Source organism: Ipomoea triloba, chromosome 10 (genome assembly GCF_003576645.1).
Source record: "Ipomoea triloba cultivar NCNSP0323 chromosome 10, ASM357664v1".
In the NCBI taxonomy this organism is placed as follows: domain Eukaryota; kingdom Viridiplantae; phylum Streptophyta; class Magnoliopsida; order Solanales; family Convolvulaceae; genus Ipomoea; species Ipomoea triloba.
The window spans coordinates 22836222-22857945 of record NC_044925.1 but is presented as its reverse complement, the minus strand read 5'-3'; the positions used below and the strand labels follow the sequence as shown (position 1 = coordinate 22857945).

The 21724-nt window shown below is 36.4% G+C and overlaps 4 protein-coding genes and 1 non-coding gene across 10 annotated transcripts; 1 reads left to right on the top strand and 4 right to left on the bottom strand.

Moving 5' to 3' along the window:
- Positions 1-11: 11 nt before the first annotated feature.
- On the bottom strand, positions 12-1761 carry LOC116032558 (serine/threonine-protein kinase WNK8-like). 2 transcript variants are annotated; one of them, XM_031275186.1, is made up of 4 exons: positions 1120-1756; positions 761-798; positions 425-652; positions 12-297 (listed from the first exon to the last, which is right to left on the bottom strand). In XM_031275186.1, exons 1-4 carry the CDS (start codon positions 1225-1227, stop codon positions 33-35), a joined length of 639 nt encoding a protein of 212 aa, XP_031131046.1. In that variant the 5' UTR covers positions 1228-1756; the 3' UTR covers positions 12-32. The 2 variants fall into 2 exon arrangements, with proteins under 2 accessions (XP_031131046.1, XP_031131047.1); XM_031275187.1 differs by lacking the exon at positions 761-798 and having other exon boundaries at positions 1120-1761.
- A 1638-nt stretch (positions 1762-3399) lies between these two features.
- On the bottom strand, positions 3400-13712 carry LOC116033323 (aluminum-activated malate transporter 10-like). Its single transcript, XM_031276075.1, has 7 exons — positions 13406-13712; positions 13182-13322; positions 12814-13086; positions 12597-12715; positions 12365-12508; positions 11750-12172; positions 3400-3441 (listed from the first exon to the last, which is right to left on the bottom strand). The coding sequence occupies exons 1-7, from the start codon at positions 13710-13712 to the stop codon at positions 3400-3402; spliced, it is 1449 nt and encodes a 482-aa protein (XP_031131935.1).
- Positions 4553-4626, top strand: TRNAV-AAC. Its single transcript has one exon. It is a non-coding gene; the product is annotated as a tRNA-Val (tRNA).
- LOC116032556 (zinc finger HIT domain-containing protein 2-like) lies at positions 4830-9364 on the bottom strand. Of its 5 annotated transcripts, none has more exons than XM_031275181.1 (6): positions 9050-9364; positions 7683-7875; positions 6802-6874; positions 6536-6689; positions 5897-5944; positions 4830-5811 (listed from the first exon to the last, which is right to left on the bottom strand). In XM_031275181.1, exons 2-6 carry the CDS (start codon positions 7763-7765, stop codon positions 4943-4945), a joined length of 1227 nt encoding a protein of 408 aa, XP_031131041.1. In that variant the 5' UTR covers positions 7766-7875; positions 9050-9364; the 3' UTR covers positions 4830-4942. The 5 variants fall into 5 exon arrangements, with proteins under 5 accessions (XP_031131041.1, XP_031131040.1, XP_031131043.1 ...); XM_031275180.1 differs by having other exon boundaries at positions 7683-7851; XM_031275183.1 differs by having other exon boundaries at positions 7683-7834.
- Positions 13713-16156: 2444 nt separating the features above from the next.
- On the bottom strand, positions 16157-20428 carry LOC116031910 (transcription factor bHLH157-like). Its single transcript, XM_031274263.1, has 10 exons — positions 20010-20428; positions 19380-19469; positions 19185-19293; positions 19030-19071; positions 18886-18945; positions 17462-18772; positions 17255-17356; positions 16993-17130; positions 16785-16916; positions 16157-16696 (listed from the first exon to the last, which is right to left on the bottom strand). Exons 1-10 carry the CDS (start codon positions 20117-20119, stop codon positions 16493-16495), a joined length of 2298 nt encoding a protein of 765 aa, XP_031130123.1. The 5' UTR covers positions 20120-20428; the 3' UTR covers positions 16157-16492.
- Between the last annotated feature and the right edge of the window lie 1296 nt (positions 20429-21724).

Below are 21724 nucleotides of genomic sequence, written 5' to 3'. Positions count from 1 at the left end.
AAGAGGTTGCAAAGATTGGCTAATAATTCATGTCAACGAATATGGACCAGCACTTTCAAGCAAGTGAAATGGTTACCAATAACACTTTGTGCAGTAGGCTGCTGCATTATTGTAGCCAATCCAAGATCTCCTATTTTAACTTCACCATGATTCCCATTGATGAATATATTATCACACTTCAGGTCCCTATGAATAATAGGTGGATTGTGACTGTGGAGATAGTGTAAACCTCTGAGAATTTGCCTAGCCCAGCTCTTGATGGCCTTTATGTCAACAACCTTATGTTTCTTACGATATCTATGCAACAGAGCATCAAAAAGAAAATTAATATCCTATTAATTTAAGATGGATAGAGAAGCATGAAGAAATATGAGCACAAAAATAACACATCATGTTTGTGTGTGTAGCTATGGGTATAACTTACTGCCTCAAGCTTCCTGAAGTGAATAACTCTGTGATCATGTTGATCGTTTTATTCTGATCGTCCACCCAAGAGTCCAGTGATTTTATGATGTTCTCATGCTTCAATGTTCTCAACAAGTGAGCCTCAGAATACAATCTCTCCAGATTAGCAGGAGACTGCAATGCATCGTCTATACTGACTTGGTTCCAAGCAACTTCAATTCCCTCAATTTCATCAAACCCTTTATATCTACAAATACAAATAACTCAAAGTTAATTCTATGATACTCAAAAGCAATATTTTGAAAGATTAAGCAATCTATGAGCTCAGAGAAAAGAGGTGGAGCAGGAAACCTACACAATCTTAAACGCTCCTCTTCCCAAGATTTCATTATACTGGAGGAAAGAAGACAAAGAGAAAGGTGATGGCACCATCAAACCCAACATGATAAGGAGTAAATAACTAAGAACATATATATAGTCCAAACACCAACTAAAAAAGAATCAAGAAAACTAATATAATCAATTATATAATTCAGTCAATAAGCATTTACATATAAAAATTGCTATCACCATGCAAAGCTAAGACAGTTTAGCATCAAAAGCATATCAAGATGACTATAAATCATAATTATGTAGAAGACTAATTAAAGTTTGATCTTTGAGGAATTCAAAGTAAGGCAATGATGGAGATGGAGAGGAAGAAGGAGAAAGTACCCGACTGTATCGATTATTAGACGAAACTTCAACAACATCGGCCTCGGCAGCATCGAACTTTCCTTTGGTTTTCAAAGGAAAAACAAACCCCGACGCCCCCAAATCCATATCGACTAAAAACGAAAAATTCACTCAAACAAAAGAAGAGAAAGGAGAAGAGGAAGAAAAGAGCGTATTAGAGAAACGGATATTCAGAAAACGCTTCGCAGGCCACAGAATATGAATCTACAATCCTCCCGAATCGGAATTCGCGTCCGAACATGTTGACTCTCTGCGAATGGAAGCTGAAAATCCCAATCCCCTTTCTCGCCATCTTCTATCAATTTGACAACTCTGACGAACCAACGAACACACCGATAGGTTTTCGATTTCTTCACATCATATGTAGTGATCGAAATCAGGGGCTCAAAATTAGAGCGCCGAAGAGAAACCCTAGAAACTAAAGAAGAATGCAATACAAGACCCTAACCGCAATTGATCGAAGAAAATGTCGCGAAGAGTTGAGAATCGGAGGAGACGGAAGAAGAAGACGACTTTTTATTCCAAAACGAAAAAAAGGAAAATTAATAGGAAAAAAAAAAAGCTCGGAATTGGAGTTGGATTCCAAGTTGTATTCACTGTCAGGTCAGGTTAGAGAAGAATACGAAATAGAGGCCAGATTTCAGAATTCTCTTCACACTAATTAAAATTAGAAAAGGACTAAACAACCATTTAATAAATGTGATCTTATCCTGGGGCGAGCAAAAAAGAATGATGATGAAGACCCAAATTTTTGATGAAGGTTTAAGCTCCTTGAAGGAACATAGCTTCCTAGTTATGAAACAGTCTGCGATTCAAGTTTTCCATAGTTAGAAAAGTTGTTTCTATGTCTGACTGTAAGGAATGCATAGTTAGAAAAGTTGTTTCTATGTCTGACTGTAAGGAATGGTTTATCATTTCAGTTGTTTCTATGTCTGACTGTAAGGAATGGTTTATCATTTCATTGATCGTTGATGTAAACGTTTTATGTTATGAATTAATGGAATAGCTACGTTTACATTAAAAAAAAAAAACCATTTAATAAATGTGTAAATTATCAGGAAGCAATATTTATATAATTTTATTCCTTTTCTACAACAACCACTTTCTTATTTCTATAAACTTTCTTCAACAACACTTTCTCAATTATAATTCACATCATGCTACAAGAATAAAAAAAAAATTACGAATCGACCAAATTATTCAGCTTATTAACTTAGCAACCACAAGATTTGTTTATCCTTTTGTAATTTTATTTTATTGGCTAGAGTCACAAAGTGAAGTTTATTATGTGCACATTATCAAGTAAAACTTGCAAGTTTATTTTGTTACTAACAAAATTTCACCAAAATATATGACAATATAAATATATTTCTTTTTTTAACGCGGGGTGATGAATCGACCAATTCACGGTAATAAATTAATTACTCCGTAATATTTTGATCCATGTAGCTTTATTCTCATAATTTTGCTCTTTATACGAGTAAATTAGTTTTGTACGCGCATTGCGCGTATGGGTTAATGCTCAATGTTTATATTTAAATAAATATTTGAAACTATATCAATGCAAGATTATATAGGAGAAGTTTATACATGGGTAATTGAATGTCGAATTTTTTTATTTAAATATCTAACTCAAAGTATATGAATCCAAGATAATATAAAAAAATTCATTATAATTATTATTAAAATATATAAATGTTTGCAACCTTGTAAAATCGATAGTCTAAATATTTGGTCTAAAAATGATAGTCTAAATAAATACTACTTTTCATTTGAATTTTTCTAAGTGTTCTTAATTCTCTTTTGAGTAACATTGTCATTGTCTTCATCTTTACTATTTGTTCTCTTCCTTTTTGTTGGTAGTGTGTTATTTGCAATTCGGTTATTGTTGGTATCATAGATGACAACGTCATGCAATGAGATTATGATATAGGAGCTATGGACTTTCCTTTAGATGTTCTGCTTGGGGTTCATTTGGTTCAACCATTATTGTTGAATGAGTTATTGTGGATAAAGAAATCCCTAGTTTTAGAAAAAAGATTAAATAAATTAATAAAAGTTTAAAATATTATATATTCCAAAGATATTAAAAGGTAGTTTCTCGCTTCAATTTGCTGGGTAATAGGTTATTTGAGTACTTTCATTGTCAACAAATCCCCCAAGTAGTTAATATGATTGGTTTCAAACTATTCTTTTTTATTTTTTTCATGGAATTAAAGAAATACATACGTATCATTTTTTGTGTAACTACTAATTTATTTAGTTCAATAAGAGTAAAATAGAGCGATTCCGCTTCAATTTGTTGGGTTATTTGAGTATTATCTTTGCCAACCAATCCCCAAGTAGTTAATATAATTAGATTCAAATTATTTTTTTTTAAAAAAATTCATTGTATTAATAAAATACTTGGTAAATAAATATATAACATTATTTTGTACTATAACTTTGATATTTAGTTACAAGATATTGTAAAAATAAGATAATGGACAATGTAATGAATATCAATTGATAAATTTGAATGTAAAGAATCTTTGAATGAGAGAAAATAAATACAATATAACTAATGAAATTATTTCTCTTATTTAATTTAATTTTTTTATAATGAATAATTTTTTCAAATAAAGGTATTGTAGACATATAATTCTAAATTTTTTTTGAAAACACACATAATTCTAAATTAAGAAATATATATGTATCATTTTTTGTTGTAGCTACTAATTTATTTAATTTAATAAGAGTAAATAGAGTGAGAAACTTAATTATGTCAAATTTGATTGAGATGAGATTCGAACCTAAGATCTTTCTTATAGAAATTAATGGGCAAGTTAAAAGTTAACGGAATATTAACGGAAAAGAGAATATTTAACGGAAAACTTAACGGATGGATAGGTAATCTCTATTAATAATATTAATCTGAATTATCTTAACCATCTATTTAATTAAATAATTCATCTGAACCATCAATTTGATTAAATAATTTGACCGCCATTTTTTCTATCCATTTTAGGCTTAACTCTCTTTAGTTCTTATTAGTACAGTAGAAATTAGAGTTCAAAAGAAACCTCTAACATACGATAAATAACTTTTGTAATAATCTAATATGAGTTGAATAATAATACAACACTTAACGCTAATTTTGAGGGATAATGAGAGTTGAACAGTACAACAGTTTACGCCAGTTTTGACGGAATGACCTTGTGCTTGTGGACTCTATACCTTTCTCATGATTACACCCAAGTGGCAGAGGCTGAAAAAGTCCTCTAAAGCATATATTCCTTTTTTCTTTTTTTGTGATTCATTTCCATTTGACAACTGTTAAAGCAGAATTGCAACGCTACGCACTACTCTCTTAAAGAGTAGAATATACGGAGTATATTATAGAAAAAATAAATAAGGATTTTCAACCACTGAAGGTGTCGTGGTGTAGTTGGTTATCACGTCAGTCTAACACACTGAAGGTCTCCGGTTCGAGTCCGGGCGACGCCAAGAGATTTTAGTTTTTTTTTTCTCAGCTGTAAATAGCAGGTCCATAATATCATTTTATGTATATTACATTCTGTTATAAATTGGATCTTTAGTATTTTGTTAGATTTAATGATGATTTTTCAATTAACTCATTTAAAATCATATTCGTATTTATATTTAGAACCTATCAACTCATCATTATTTTCCAGTATGGTCAGTGGTCACTCTTTGTCAACATAAACTCATTAATAATACGGAGTATAATTCAATTCCAATAGTATAAAACTTAATGCAAAAAGGCATGACATAAATTCGTATCACATATTGAACATTCGCCTCATTGGATTTCCTTGATAAAGGGCTTCCCTTTCTCCTTCTTTGGGAGACTTGTCTCAGTTCCCGCGTATTCCATGCTTTGACCCCGCTCCACCTTGACAATGTCAGCTAAGGAAGACCATGCCTCGCCTGGCTGCTCATGAACCCAGCACATAATGAAGTAAACTTTCCTCTCAGCAGACTTGAGCTTTTTCTTCATCTCTGATCTTTCAGACTTGGGTTGTTTTGCAGACTTTAGTTCTTTCTCTGCTGACTGAATCAGCCTCCGTAGATCGGAGAGCAAGCAAACTAAGGCTGCACCACCGAGATAGAGAAGTTCTATCACGTCTTCGATGAGTCTGAATCCAAGTTGTAGGCCGCCCATGTGTCTAAGAGCGGGAGAACATGTTTGCTCCAAACAATGTGACAGAGCCTCCAGTACAGTCTCCGGCTGTGCGCCTTGACCCATAACTGAAGAAACGCTCAGAAAAACCGTGGCGGATCCTGTTGGGTCGGATTGCCAGTCCCCGTTGTATATGCGGAGGGTGAAGCAATAACTGTATACAATATCAACCAGGTGAACTGCCAATAATGGGGACGGTGCAGCGGCACTCAGCTTACTAACTGAGGGTAATGGGGATTCTGGGCCAGGTGGAATGTCATGCAAAGGTTCACTTTCTATGTCATCTTCTGAAGTAGCTGTGGATTCTTCTTTAGAAATTGGCTGGACAAGTTGAGTTCCATCCTGGCCAAGAGAGATATACTTGGCTGACTGCTTCGTCCACCATGGCTCCCATGGCTTAATCAATTTGCTCAACTCACCCGAGGCTATGGCTTTTTGGTAACGTTTCTGCTCTTCAAGAGTTAAATCATCAAGACTTATCTCACTTCCTGTGTATAGAAAAGACTAAGTGCCCCTATTAGATTGAATCAGAACAAAATTTATTGGCACAGGTGTCAAATGTAAGTGGCATACCAGATAGGATCTTCTGAATAGTTGATTCTGACCATGAGAAATCTGGTTCTGAGACAATTGACATAGAGACAGATAATCAGGAAGCAACAAATGGAAAAAGATTAAAGAGAAGTAAAGCACAGTCACAACCATTGGTATTAATGAAAACAAGAATAGCATAAAAGTGAGCACAAGTAAATACTAATGATTTCCCATAGGAAATATCATCTAAGCAAGCAGTGGTTTATGGTTTCAACTAGTATTCCAAATTTCCAATTTAGTTTGTTCCTCATACACCAGGAACAATGGTTACTAGCTAAAGATTAAGACTGTTCCTCAAAGAGCACAACTTTGTCTGCAATTCAGAAGTTCCACTAGATATCAGAGATTTGTAGTTGTCGCAACACATGGTCCAGAACATTTAAAAAAAAAAAAAACTTTTATATCTGGAAAAATTGAGTTTAAATTCTTTTTAGTCACTCCTATAATCTAAAAAGTAATACAAAAAATCAACTTCACATAGATTAATTCCCTGAAAAAAAAAAAAAAGAAAAAAAAAAAGAATACCAGATCCAGTGCACAAAAACCAAAAGGTATTATAATTCAGCATCAGTTATCAATAACATAGAGAATGTACTTTATATTGTTCACAACACTAACCATCTTCGTCCAAAGATTCCATCTCATCTTCTGAATGCAAACGTTTCAGTATTTCTAACATTTTCTGTTTACTTTGCTCATCTGGTTGTGATTGCTGCAGCTCCTCCATAACATTCTCCATCATAAAAGACTCGGTGCAGCTAAGGCTATGTGACTGGAAGAGTCAGACGGACAAAATCAATAACAAGAAAATCTACCAGATAAGCATTGAACATATTGACAAATTGCTACTAAAACATATACAATGTCTTAAAAGAAGCAATCACCTTATAACATGGAAGAGAGCAATAGCGTATATTGCATCGAGGGCAAGTGTACAGTGAAAATTGCTTTTGACATCTGCACGAGAAGTAAACGTAAGTTACCCATTTTATGACCTATTGACATGTGTTGCAACCCTAATACAGTCCAAAATGGGGATAATTTTTTTTTTTAATATTTATCTACTTGTATGTGAAGAAAACACCAAAATTGGTTGCAAAACATAGCCAAGTTGGTCAGGCTGTTGGCTTGGTAACCACAAGGTTACAAGTTCGACTCCCAGTGCAACGGTTAATGGTCAACCTAGGCTGATTTACCTCCACTCGGGTAGTGGCTGCGAGTTTCTCTTGTCACTCAAAAAATAAAAAAGAAAGCACCAAAACTCATAGCTCACTCTATCTAACATCCTCATAACAACGATCCACTATGTTGAAACCCTAAGCCCATTTATCAATAGGCCCATTAGGCTATAGGTTATTCATGTATATATAGTGGTAGTCTGTACAGTTCTTAATATGAGAAATATATGAATATACTTTATTCTCTCACATATTCACACACTAAAATTCAGCATAACAGCCATTGGCAGCAAAGCTTTATCACTATAAGTTTTCAGGCTCCAGGCCTCCAGCTGAACGCAACTAATCCTTAATCTGTATTCAGTTTGGGATAGCTTATAAATCCTATTTCTCTATTCATCACTCTTTTGTCTTCTTTAGTAAGCATATGCCCGCCGCTCTATTGGCTATCCCCCTACACGCATGTCTATAACTTATACATTATTAATTTTTCATTGAAATTCAATATACATTTCCACTTTTGCTGAATATATGGGAGAGATATTAAACAGTTCAATAGAAATATAGTGTAAAGATGGCATACGTACACGCGGCATATTATGCGCGAGGATGAGTTGAGCTGCGAGGAAGTTGACGGCATCTCGCCGGAGGTGACAATGGTATCCGGCATCGAAGAAGCTCAATAGTGGAGTCCGAATTGAGGACAAGAAATGAACTCTTAGAAGCTGCAGAGCTAGTCCTAAATAGGATTTGAGCCTATTTAAGGCCTACATGTTAAGCCTTTAAAAAAAAAAATTTAATATACCTAATACTAAACTAATACATAACTGCATAAGTATATCAACACAAATCCATGAATCACATTACAAAATTACAATCAATCAATAACCACAGAGGCACAAAAACAAGGTAACATCTAACTATCTAACATTGAATATAATAACAACAAGAACAAACACTTAATAAATAGTAAGAACCAACACCTGTGAATATTATAACAAATTAGAAATTCATAAGCAAGGTAACATACTAGTCCCAATTAGGGATAGATGAAGCAGATTATTAGTACTGATTATGATACGACCGAATTGTAGAGTCTAATGATTTTTCTTAACATTGCAAAAACTCCAATAATATGTTACCAATGATTTCTATCTACCAAACTGTTATTATTAAACTTTGTTTTTAGACAAGTTTATCAGAAGTCATCTTATGCATAAAACCTACAAATGTATGAACTAATCTCTGGAGTGGTGTTAGCGTAACTATACCACTGCTAGACTGGAAGACATACCTATCACTGTCGGTCGGTTGGTCGCCGCCTCGACAGAAGTTTTATTCGCTGCCGCGCGTCGCCGGTGGAAGTGTCAAAGGAGTTGTCGCAAATCACAGAGGCCACTCCTACTGGAGTCTGGAAACCCCGGGAATGTTTCTTTTCTTTGTTGGAGGTAGGGATGGCAACGGGGCGGGGCGGGGGCGGGGAGTACCCGTCCCCGCTACCCAGACCCCGTCCCCGCTACCCAGACCCCGTCCCCGCTACCCAGACCCCGTCCCCGCTACCCCCCGCCGGGGAATTGAAAAATCCCCCCATCCCCGTCCCCGCGGGGAATTTGGCGGGAACGGGGAATCCATTCCCCGTCCCCGGTCAACCCCATGGTATACTCAAAGTATTTCCAAAGTACACCCAACAAATCACAGATTCAAAGAAATATTATTCACAGATTAACTATAATAATAAACAAATTCACAATCAAAGTATACCCAACAAATCAACAGTGATAAACAAATTTACACTCACAGTATACATCAAAAAATCAACATTTAACAATATATTCACAATCCAAAGCATATTGAGAAATTAATAGTTTTAAATTAAAATTAGAACTCAGAATATGACAGTTTTAAAATTAAAATTAAATCTCACAATCTTTTCAAAAAATAAATTAAAACTCACAATCCAGAGCTTCATTTGACTGGAGATGGAGGAAGAATAGTGAAGCCGTGGTGGAGGAAGCAGTAACGAGCGGCGACATGAACAACAACGGACGAAGGCGATGGAGGTTGTGACTGGCGACCGGCGACCGCGATGGAGGTAGTCGCGAGTCGCGACCTGGACTGCGACCAACGAAGGCAACGAGGCGATGGAGGCAGTGACCGGCTATAGGCGATGGTGGAAGTGGCAACCTGGGAGGCTGCGATGGAAGCTGTTGGAGTGCTGGACCGTAACTATGGTCTCTAGACTCTCTGGACATGGGAGCTTGCAATTAGGATTAGGGATTTAGGTTTAGAAGTCAGTAGGTTACTCTTTATTTATTTATATAATTAATTAATTAATTAATTAATCGGGGACGGGGCGGGGCGGGGAGGGGTATCCCGTCCCCGTCCCTGTCCCCGATCCCCGAAAATTTTTCCCATTCCCGTTCCAATCGGGGACGGGGACGGGGATCCCCGTCGGAGACGGGGCACATTGTCATCCCTAGTTGGAGGCCGCTAACTAGGCTGTCATCTTTTGGGCCCTACAATCATAAACTGAACCCAGTTTCTTAGGGTTATAACTTTATAAGCTTATTGATCATTTTGAACTAATTTATTTTTTTATATGATTTTTTTTTAATGCATGAGGTATCTAGCTTATACTAAATTATCCTAAACTCCAGAGCTCTTACCTAAGAGGTGTTGGATGAGATAAATCACGAGTTACTCCTTAGTCCTCATAATACACCCCTACTTGTACACTTTGTGCATAATGGACTTTCATCTCCTCTAATCAATATTGCAGCAGAAGGCACAATGCGTTAGTCAAGTGCTCATGGGCCCGTTAGGCAAAAAACCACTCGCCAAAGTTAGGCGCTGACTGGATTGAGTTAGACGCCTGACTTGACCGAATTAAGCGCTCGGTACCTAAAATGCCTGAACTAGTTGACCAATTAAAAGCCGCTTAAGGATAAAATAACCTTAGCCTAGGGACACCTAGCACCTAGTTGGAGCTTAAGCCGCTTAAGTCAAATTTTTACAACCCTGCTTCTGATAAGTTAAGGTCTTCAATTGACCTCCTAAATTCCTAATGAAATTTGAACCCCTCAGGTTCATCAACTTTAATATGGAGTACAATTTTAACTAATGTGTTATCAAATTTAGAATGAATTGACATATCTTACATATGAATAGAATAAAAATAAATTTGATGATGTTGGAGATTTGGGGTTAGAGTTGTGCAATCAGCTAACCAACCGTTTCAATAGAAATTTTTAAAACTTTAACCGTTAAACGAATCGAATTTTATATTATCTTACATTATGCGTTCATCTTGAAATTGGAATTAAATAGCCATACAACATAAGGGATGTTAGGAAGTGAAGAAATGCAGCAACTGAAGCGCTTTTCGGATCATAAAACATAGTTGCCTTGTTTGGTCGTAGATACCACCTCTTGTACCTTCCATTTAGGTCCTGTTTGGTAAATAATCAGCCTATCAGTCAATTTTGGCTTATTTGACCACTATTAGTTGGTAAATAATAAGCTTTTTGTAACTTCAAAATGCTAAAATTCAAAAGGCTACTCAAAGTAGCATTTTCAATTAGCTTTTTGAGAAAAGAAATTATACCAAACAGCCATCAGCTAACAGCTAATTTATCAAACAACTTTCTACAATCAGCCAATGTTATCAACAAATCAAACCTTCTAACCCAAACAGCCAACCCAATTAGCTAACAGCCATTTACCAAACAGGACCTTAGTCTCCTAATCAGCACAAACTTATTGTTAACCTGCTAAAAATGTTAATTGCTCATTTTTCAAGGTTATGAATTTGAAGCTTATTCGAGCTCAGTGGCTTAAGTGTTATCTCCAAATAGTTCAGTGGTCTGTTTGTACATTTTTCCCTCAAATGTAATCCCACAATAATATAGTGGAGTCCCATTTAACTTGACCCTGTCCAAAAAATGCTTACAATTTTTCCTTTAAGAGTTTTTATGTAAAAATCTTATGTAATTTTATAATATAATCTTCATTTTGTGATGCATAAGTTAAGTCTTCTTATTTAGACCAAGGCTTTCATTTATCATATACTATAGTAAATATAAGACCAAAGACCTTATGGTCTAGTAGCACCTGATATCCCAATTAACACTCCCACATGAATGATGGGAGTGGATTCGAGCCTCAGTGGAGGCAACTTTTGACTTAAAAGACAGTTTTACTTTAATCAATTGACATTGTTAGGTTCTCACAGAACATTTTAAAAGACAGTTTTACTTTAATCAATTGACATTGTTAGGTTCTCACTTTAATGTATTAATGATAACTAGATTTTTCAATCCAAAAATAAAAATAAATATTAACGCAAAGTATAAATGTTACACAGTGCCAAAAGCCTTATGGTCAAGCAGCATAGTTGTGGCCCTCCCAAGTGAAAGGTTACAGGGTCGATGTTAGCTCGTTGTCCTAGTAGGAAAACAAAAATGTTACACAGTAATACACATAGCTTTTGTCCAGAAAAATCCAGACTCATCATATAAATAACCATTTTTTAAAATTAGATACTCATTGTTTACAACTATTGGATCTAAAATATCCCAATTTACAGAAATCAAATCCCTGCTAAGACCTCAGTAATCAAGGCTTAGACGTTATTACATCCGTTTTCTTTGGACATTTCACTATCCCCAGCCTTGAATTTTGCCATTCTTGCCAGTTCTTTAACTTCGCTCACCACCCTTTCAATCCTCATCGCCACCTCTATTGTTAGAGAAGCAAATGCCACAACTGGAATGGCCTCTGCAAGAGGAATAGCAGCATTATTGCATGGTGCCAAAACCGAGTCTTTCTCCTCCTCCTCATCATTCACGGATAACTTTGTCCCTGAACTTGCAGGTCGCGGAATTACAGAAACCGAAATGGACTTCAAACGTTCTTGGATTTCTTGGATAGCGCTGTCCTTTTCTTGGATTAGTATATCCACCCTGGGGAATGTGCTCCCAGTCTTGATCTCAGAAGCCAACTCTCTCAGTATGCTTGAAGTTCTAGACCCTAGCTCCTTGCATGCTTCACTGAGAGCCTTCTTTACACACTCTGAACCCTATAATTCAACAAAAAAAAATTAATGAAATGAGTGAACTTTTTACCGTGCCGTGACCCTAGTCAGCAAAGGACCACAGGATGGTAAACTGTAAACCAGTTTAAGTTTCCATCCATAATTGACCAGTTCAAACTAAGAAGACTAATAGGCTCCTACTGGGATCAAACTTTGAACTTTGTGCTACTTTTTTACCTTGGTTTCTTGATTGATGCAGCTATTTAGCGTCTCGATGCAACAGGCGCAGGCGCGTATCGAAGTGCCAATTTTAAGGTATTGTTTCCAGGGATGCTGGAAGTTGAATTGCCCATGAGCAGGTTCCCATCTAGCGAAATTCGCCTATATAGTACAAAAAAATCTGGTTACCACTTGGTGGAGGAGTTAAATAGCGGGATGTGTCTGAACGGTTATAATTGCCAGTTCTTACCATTATGTCTTCTGTACCCTTGGAATTCAGCACAGATCTGCAAGCTGCTACATTTTTAGCATGTTCCTGGGAACTCTTGCTGGTTTCTCCACAATCACCAAAGTATTCTGCTACACAGCCTAATATTGCAACCAGAAAAGCAAGTTTTTGAGACTAATGTGTCAATATAATTCAACAGAAATGATTTCAAAGCAGAATACAGAAGAGAATTGCTTACAATCTAAAGAGTTGGCCAGTTTATCCATGTTACTTGTGATCGAGAGATGAAGTTCTTCGCCCGCCCAAACCGGGAAAACAAGCATGGTCGAGAGAGTGCACAGAGAAGTTCCTATGATTATCGTCGAAACCCTATGATGAGCCAAACTAAACAGCTCCTCCACGCGGTATCCGGATATAGAAACCAGACTGAAGGTGAGGATGAAGATCAGAGTTCCATACTCGAAACGCTTCTTCACAGATGGAATGAATCTAGAGAAAGTTGCTGCAGAAACTATTGAAAGATCACAGTAAATAAAAAGTTAGTTCATTTCCTCTCCTGTCACAGTGAGTTCAAGAACCAAGACAGATTTACAACACATAACATACCTAGTAGGAAAACAGAAGTTCCCGCGATTACAGGCTCCATCTTTGCTCCAAGCTTGCTGGCAAACCAATGAATCCCCAGAGCAAGAAATCCAGCAAGAAAAGTTCCTACGATTCTATTCAAGCATTTTGAAATGGTGGCACCTGGAAACCAAAAAGCATTAGTCCTAGCCTCACTTTTCCCAAACCAGTTAAAATGATTTTTTTTTGCCATTTTGGAGCCTTACCTACAGTGTACTCAAAAACTATTACAACTGTCAAAACTGCCCACATGGCTGTCCCTCCAACACCATCATACAAAGGCCTCATATAGTAAACCAGCGAGGCGACACTAAGAGCTATTCCCACTTTGAGCCCATGGATAACTTTTCTAGGCTCTTTACACCCTATATCCCATGCCTGCACAAAAAATCTCCACAGTCTAAACACTGTTTTATCAATCAAACACATCAAAATGATCCAAAGTTTGCTTGTCTGGTGTGGCAGAACTTCAGATGAACCTTCAGCCACCTTTGCTGTATTCTGGTTATTCATTTTGAGTATATAATCGGATAATCGGCTAAAACCAGATAATGATGTAACTGGTAATTGTTATGGGAGAAAATGTTAATGCACGTATATAAAGCACTCTGCAGTGCTAACTCTCATGTTAATTAGGCCATGAATGGATTGCATGACGCGAAAACCCACCCATCGGGGAAATGAAATATGTACAGAGAGTGACAGAGACAGTACTTGATGCATGAATTAGTTACACAGAGTTTTAAAATGCTGGAAAATAGTGCACAGAAGTACAGGACTTTGGTAAAGCAAATCCACTCCAAAGTAGCAGTAGAACAAGGCATATATGTGACCTGTAGAATAAACTATATAGAATGGCATTCTTTAGTATGCAGAACAGCTAGTAAAACATTATTATGCTGCATTCAACACAATAAAGCAAATGGCATTTGTTTAACTAACTATTGTTTAGGCCATCGCTTTACCTAAACCGTTTTCTGTCTGTCGTGGGATTTCGCTTTGACATCAGTGGCTTTCTTATCAGATTCCTCTTAGCCTTTCTTGAGGATTTTAAACAGTACTGGTAAGATTGCCCTCTTGTGTTTTTGAGCAATCTTGGTAGGTGGTTCTTTAGAATCTTGATCAAGATTTCAATTTTAACAGCTCAAATTCCACTCCAGCTAAAGATACACTGAATCTGAAACCTTTTCTCCATTGGGTTTTCACCAAAAGAGATATATGCATTCTTGATTTTTAAGTAAAGCTCAGGCAATTTGTTCAGTGAGGAATACACTGCTAGCAAGAAGCAAATAAATTATTAATTTTGCATGTAAAAGAAGTTTGTTCTCCACCCACACCACCTAGCTTGGTCCTGTCATCATACACTATCTTGAAATTAATAATCCCAATTTATGGTTCTGTGGCAAAGTTAGGTCAGGAATGTGGACCCTTGTAATCTCCAGATAATTTAATGATGTTTTTGGTGATTTCATAAGTTTCATTGGCTTCTTTTGCATGAATCAGAACACTTATCATGTTGTATGGTGTCTTTTCTTAGTGCACTTATTTGAAAGGCTAGTTCAAGTATCTAAAAGAGGATTTCTGGTTTTAACTAAAGAAGTCTGTGTGCTTTGGTTACGTGCCCTGTTAGGACGCCACAAATACTATAGGTATGCACACTAGCCAAATCACACCTAAAAGGCTATATTCAATCAATTAGTTAGTCTATATAAGAACAATGGTTTTAAGAATGATCTTATTATTAATCAATTCATGATAATATAAAGTACATGATGAAGAGATGCATTTATAAAGATACAACAATACAGGAATGATAAATGGTAATATTTCTAATAATATATGGAGAGGGAAAATGAATTGTGGTATGTCTAGAATACAGAGTCCTTATACGCTCCCTCAAGCTTAAAGTTCTCTAGAGAGAACATTGAGTTTGTCTTTAGATTATTTAACCTGGTTGTCGTTAGTGACTTGGTAAAGATGTGTGCCAGTTGGTCATTTTTTGTAAAGGTGTAGTTTCCTTGTAGTTCCTTTGATGTTACGAACAAAATAAAAGAATCTTGACAGACCAAAATTTTCGGCGGCAAGATCAGCTACAACGGAACACTCATACGGAGCGCAGCTACAACGGAACACTTATCCAGAGCCTTAATAAATGTAGCCAAACACGGCAATGTGCCTTCAATGTATCCACGGAGAGTTTAATCACGGAGAAAGCTACAATGGAACACTCATCTGGCGCAGCTACAACAAAACACTTATCCAGAGCCTTAATAAATGTAGCCAGACACGGTAATGTGCCATCAATGTATCCACGGAGACTTTAATCGCGGAGAAAGGAAACAAGTTAATTCTTCTAGAACAAATAATTTGAGGAAGTAAATTTCATAGAGATAAAGTGATAGACTGTATCCAGAGCCTTAATAAATGTAGCCAGACACGGTAATGTGCCATCAATATATCCACGGAGACTTTAATCGCGGAGAAAGGAAACAAGTTAAGTCTTCTAGAACAGATAGTTTGAGGAAGTAAATTTCATAGAGATAAAGTGATAGACTGTTTATAGAGTATTTATCGGGGGATGTGGTTGGATAGACAATATTTTTTGAAGATGTTGCGAGAAGAGGAGGTAGTGTCACCGGCCGGCAACGTGGGTTTTTGGGTTTCTTATTATTAATTAGTCTATATAATATAAAGTATATGATAAAGTGATATATTTATAAAGATACAAATAGTCCGAGTCAGGATAGGATACAGAGAGGCAGAATGAATTCTGGTATCCCTAGAATACAAAGTCCTAATAGTCTAACTCATGACTTTATAAACCTATATATTTCTCTCTTCAATGTAGTACTTCTAGTATGCCCAAAGTGTCAACATTGAGTTAGTAAATTGGGATCATATTTTGCAGTAGATACCAATTGCAGCAATGGATTTTGTGAACAAACAATGCTTGCTGGTTTTCTGCAATCACTTGTAAATAGCCAAAGGGCAGAAATGCCACAATTTCATGATACAAAAGCTACAACTGAGAACCAAGAAATGAAGTTACAAACAAAATCAACTGTTAGCCTATAAGGAGCATTACTCTATTCTTGCTTAGCATGCCCCCTTCACTCATAGCCAAATAAAGTCCTCCTACTTATATATTTACCCAAAAACACACATATTGCCCTCAAGTATCTGCCATGCCTCTTCAGTCATCAATTTCCCCTTCCTCGTTTCTTCTCCAGTAGAGATCAATATGAGAACTAACTATACAGTCAAAGCGTTTACCTGTCTAAATATTTTAAACGTCAATATAAGCTCGTGCATGATACTCCCTCGGGCAAGCTAATAGGAAAGGGCACAGCAGACTCGGAGCAATTGCTCGATGTACTAGTCCTTCCATCTCTAACATTACCGAGCTGATCTCTTGCGTGTAACTCACTAGGCCCCGAGAGCTGTAAAAGTTGAAGAAGGGAGGAAAATAGCTCGTGCCTTGATACAAACGCGTTTGCCTGCAAGAGCCTCGTTTAAATAAGTGAAAACGGCTCCATGGAAGTTGAAAATATAGTTAGTTGCTTGGGTTTTTATTCCATTATATACCTCAGGCTCAACAATGAAGTGTGCCCATATCTTAGTCTCGCGAAGTTCCATGGTTCCCTTCAATATATTCAGGCCAAAACCTCGGATTACATCAACTATCTCCAGAAAGAAACCTTGTTCTTGACACAGGATCTGATTCAACAAGTTGAAGATCAGTACAAATTCAAATTTTGAATCAAATTTTTTTCGAAAATGACTTAAAAGTCACCTCTATAAGCATTTGACCAGGAGTACAAAGATCCTCAACTATCAGGGGACAAACCATTGTTTGATTCTCGATTTCACAGGCCCATGTTACTCCGCTAGTATTACTGTTGGAGTTGGTATCTTTCCGGCCCTTTTTATCCTGTTAGACAATTAGCATGAAAGTTAATAATTGATAACTATCGAAAATGAGCAATAGCATCTTTTGGTTGTTCGGGAATATGTGACATTTGATTAATTGGGGAGAGAGGGGATTAAAAAAAAACCTTCAGTTCTTCAGTTTTTTTAAGTCCTTCAGCAAGCCTCGTGACACTTTGAAAGAAAAGCAGCTGTTTTATAGTTTGATGCAACAAGCGATCAATGCTCATCTGCAATACAATCCAATCAAGGCACGAGACTAAGATTCTTTCCCTTTTCAGAGGTATAGAAGAACATAGGAAATTCGAGAATTGAGAATGAATATCAGATACTACCTTTCCACCATTAGGAATGAGCTCTCTCAACTCTGCAAGGCGTTCGTAGGTCCTTACACGATCTTTTGGGATGGGTCGAGTTCCTGGTTTTGCCTTTTTCTTGACTGCTTTTGACGGTTTTTCATGATCCTTAGTATTCACGACATTGGTGCTGCAATTTTCACCAATCAATGATACTGTTTCCAACTTTGTAACTTCTCTCTCAGCTTGAGGGTGTTCAATTCTCCTCTTCTTTGTTGATGATAACTGATCATTGCAACTAGATCCAACAAAAGAACACGAGCTACTAGGATTGTCATACAAAAGATGATCTAATCCTAATTTGGAGAATAATCGATTTGATGGCCAATCCTTGGAACCAATTGAGTGCTCTGAGGTGCATCCTGAAATCGAAGTACCAAAATCCCATTGCTGACCGCTTCTTGCTGGCTTTCTAATGTTGTCCAAATTCTCGGGCATTTTACACCCAAAAACATTATCAAAGGCAGATGTGTTTGAATGTTTTTGTCCTTTAAAGGAGCTGAAGGAATTGCTGATAGAACTCTTTACTTGAACAGATGGATCACTGCCTACGCTGAAATTTGTCTGTTCGTTCAGATTGGATGATGTTGAAATGACACTAGACATGTTGTCGTTGGTTTGGCCCGCCATGGGAGAAAATGATCTAGAAAGATCATACATTAGAGAAGGTTTAGACGGACCTGCTACAAAATCACCTACCCGGGATGACTCCTCAAATGTCCATAAGCTAGCTTGTGTTTGAACTAAATCAACCGATTGCCCTAATTCATGTGTTGAAGTCATAACCGGCCTCTCCAGGACGTTTTGAACTGTATTTGTACAATACTCAAATTGGTTTGGCAAAGCACAAAACACATTGTCACAATCCTGAGAAATCGCTCCAGCTGAGATATTTTCCTGTAACGAAGTTAAACTCGAGCCTTCTCCCCATGAAGGTTGAGGCATGTTGAAGTAATTAGCAGAGTGGACAGGTGACTGCCATGGCTGAAAGTCATAGCTGCTGAAGTCGGTCTGAGTTTCTACACCGGCGTTTTGAAACTGGTTATCAAATAGAGAGAACACTTCAACCGGAAATGATTGAACCATATTCATTATAGGATCTACAAAGTCTGATGGACTTTGCAGAGTTTCGGGGCTCATAAAGTAGGGAGAATTGCATATTGATGAAGCAAGAGACCCGCTAAGCCCAAAAACATCACCATTTGCTGAATTTTCAGCGAAAAGTGATTCAATATCTGTCCCCTGAAAGAGTTTTTTCGTTTCATCCACAAACTCCATCCTCTCTGGAAGCTGCAGATAGAAGAAACATGGATATGTTAGTGGAAGGAACAACTGATAAAGTGACTCGTGTTATAAACCGAAAAGAGTTTAAGCATAAACTGAGACAGTTGCTAAATGCTAACCTTCTGATTAGATCCAAATTGTATAACCCCCAATGGTTCAACAGATATCACTGCAATTGTCTGCAAAACAAGGTTGGATTAGCTTCCCAGATCACTAGTAAAGATTAATTAGAAAACACATCAACTTATACTAAAGTAAAATACCTTAATCCCACACGAAAACTGGCCATAGAATTCAGAATCATCCTGCAGAACCAAATTGCAAATTACCAAATCAATACTCAAGAATGGAGTGCTTAAATAGCTTATCTTTGCATCCAAAATGAAATCTTTATTTGCAAGAAGAGAAAAACTCTTACCTGCAACAACTCACAATTATCAGCCAAGCCATGGTGGCTCTGCCAAACAGAACTGGTGTCAGAAAGCATCCATTTATGTTTCTTGGTAAAAGCAGCTTGGCCAACCACCCTGTCAAGATTTGAAATTTACATTTCCTAAAAAAAATTGCAACTTTTTCACAAGAATCTACAAGATTGTGAGCATATTGGACATACCCACTGCCAAGTATATGAACTTGCAGAAGCATATCATCAATCAACCCACCCATCTCTTCCTCATAGTAGGCATCCCTCAGTGTCAACAATCTGGCAAAAAAGTTTGAATTCACACCAAAAAAAATAAGAAAAGAAAATAATCTATCTACAAGGTTGAATCTTTTTTTATTTGTAGTTCAAATCAGAGCATTTCAATCCCAAAAAATGCTTATGTTCATGCAACAAAATATCTTTGAAATCACCAAATTAAGCTAAAGGGTTCATATCTTATGCAAAAGATCAGACAGCTAGTAGCTAGGCAGTGAGTGTGATAGTTTGTCAAACAACTTTTTAAAATTTCAAGAAGAATATTTTAATTTCAAGGAGGGTTTAGTATTTCAAAAGATTGTGCTTTATTCTAGGACTGCAATTCAATTCATCAATGCTGGCAAGAATATAAAACTGAAGAAGACCAAAGAAAGCTAAACCAAACAAAAGGAAAAACGACAAAAGGGATCACATAAACCAAAAGTTCTAAAATGATCATAGAAATTCCCCCTCTCTCTCTATATATCTCAAGACTCTACATAAAACATATATATAATATAAAATTTTTGTGTGAATATAATCAGGGAAAACCAAAGAACTTACAAGGAATTTTGCAGGTTGAAACCCCAGAAGACAGCATAAGACCATCCATTGCCACAGCATAGGCTCTTGAGGAGTGCTTTTGCCACTGTTTCACTCTTCCCTTTACTCATTTTCTTCCCACTCAAAAAACCCAAAGAAGAAATGCAGCTATATATGTCTGTTTATGTATTATATCTCCTTTTACGTCCAAGAACTCAATAAACCGACTTTAAACCCCAAAGCTGACCTTTTTTCTATTCCAACAAGAATTGTAGTATCTGCAGAGGCAAGTTTTAGGGTTCTTGAAACAATAATCAAAGGAAACAGCTTTATACAATGAGATGGCTTCTGGGAAATCTTTGAACTCGTTCAAGGAAAAGAACAGAAAAAAGGGTATGCAAATTACAAGCTAGGTAGTGCCCAGACCAGGTGAGAGAAGAAGAAAGAAAATCTGTGGAGAAGAAAATACCTAAAGTGGAACTTAATACATATAGATATAGTGTGTGTGTGTTTTTTTTTTTTTTTTTTTTTTTTTTTTTTTTTTTTTTTGTGTTTTTTAGTATGGGTGGAGATGGGTTTTAGGGTGGGTGGGTGGGGGTGGGGGGACAGTAGGGTGTAGGGTGAAAAGGAGGGGTTGAGTTACTAGGTTTAGCTGTGCAAAACTGGAACAAGTTGGACGAGGATACTGATGATTTTCCTTAATTTATGCTATGCATTTATGTTGAGATCATATATCTATCTGGTGAAAGATTTTCAGCTTTCCTTTCTTGTTCTCTTTTTCTTTTAATTATTTGGAGGATCCATTGTATGTTCTTTGGTTTGTAGTTTCTTATTGGTAAATAGCATTATTTTGGGGATATTTTTGTATGATAAAGTTAAAAAAACGCTATTGAAAACATGCATATCTACCATATCATCCCTTTCTCTGATCTCCCTAAAAGATCACTGAATTTTGATTATTGGAATTGCTTTTATGAAAAGTAAAAGGTTAGTGTAATTTGGAAGATCTTGGAGATAATTATGATCTCAAGGTGAAATTTTTTCAAAAAAATATATGTATATATATTTACTTTAAAGTTTTGTACTAAAACTTTTACTCCATTACATTTTAAACAAAAGTATATAAATATAATGTGTAACTCATGCAATCTTGTAATTGTCCCGCCAATAAGTGACTAACTTGATTAGTTGTTCCACACTTCCATGTGTGATTTTAGTTATTGAAAAGTGAATTGTGCAATTTGAAAAATAATCTTGAAAAATATATATTCATCATCTTAATGTACTTAGGTGATTCTAAAGTGTCAGACTAATTTTAAGCTCACAAAACCTCGCTCCTAAAATCACTGTAGAGGTAAATTAGGAGTTGCACAATCAGTTTGAACCTAATACTTTTCACATTCCGTCATTACATCAAAATATCAAATCAAATAACAAACCATTACGCTAAGTCCCAACTTTCAAAAGACAAAATTATTATTTTGTTAACAACTATATAGCCTGTAGGGTGCATTAATATACAAATATTTAAGACTTATAGATTAGTAAAGTCACGTCTGGTAATTTATTTCTTTTACATATTTAGGGAAGCAATTAAGAGGGCAAATAGGACAAAATATTTAGCCAAGCCTGTCTATTCTTTAATTAGGTTTGTCTTTTCTTGAACTCCTTGAGTGGTGGCTGCTGGAACATCAAAAGAATAAACAAATTATTAAAAGAAATTCTACAGCCATATG

Excerpts from the sequence above, each read along its gene's own strand:
- LOC116032558 (XM_031275186.1), bottom strand. The coding sequence starts at position 1,227 with ATGGATTTGGGGGCGTCGGGGTTTGTTTTTCCTTTGAAAACCAAAGGA. Across the intron at positions 653-760 it reads AGAGGAGCGTTTAAGATTGT|ATATAAAGGGTTTGATGAAA; the intron begins GTAGGTTTCCTG and ends TTGTATTTGTAG. Across the intron at positions 298-424 it reads ACTTCAGGAAGCTTGAGGCA|ATATCGTAAGAAACATAAGG; the intron begins GTAAGTTATACC and ends TCTGTTGCATAG.
- LOC116032556 (XM_031275181.1), bottom strand. The coding sequence starts at position 7,765 with ATGCCGGATACCATTGTCACCTCCGGCGAGATGCCGTCAACTTCCTCG. Across the intron at positions 6,875-7,682 it reads TCGCGCATAATATGCCGCGT|ATGTCAAAAGCAATTTTCAC; the intron begins GTACGTATGCCA and ends CTTCTCGTGCAG. Across the intron at positions 5,812-5,896 it reads TATTCAGAAGATCCTATCTG|GAAGTGAGATAAGTCTTGAT; the intron begins GTATGCCACTTA and ends TTCTATACACAG.
- LOC116033323 (XM_031276075.1), bottom strand. The coding sequence starts at position 13,712 with ATGAATAACCAGAATACAGCAAAGGTGGCTGAAGGTTCATCTGAAGTT. Across the intron at positions 13,087-13,181 it reads AACTTCTGTTTTCCTACTAG|TTTCTGCAGCAACTTTCTCT; the intron begins GTATGTTATGTG and ends ATCTTTCAATAG. Across the intron at positions 12,173-12,364 it reads GCATCAATCAAGAAACCAAG|GGTTCAGAGTGTGTAAAGAA; the intron begins GTAAAAAAGTAG and ends GTTGAATTATAG.
- LOC116031910 (XM_031274263.1), bottom strand. The coding sequence starts at position 20,119 with ATGAGTAAAGGGAAGAGTGAAACAGTGGCAAAAGCACTCCTCAAGAGC. Across the intron at positions 19,294-19,379 it reads GTTCATATACTTGGCAGTGG|GGTGGTTGGCCAAGCTGCTT; the intron begins GTATGTCCAATA and ends AAATCTTGACAG. Across the intron at positions 17,131-17,254 it reads AAAAAACTGAAGAACTGAAG|GATAAAAAGGGCCGGAAAGA; the intron begins GTTTTTTTTTAA and ends ATTGTCTAACAG.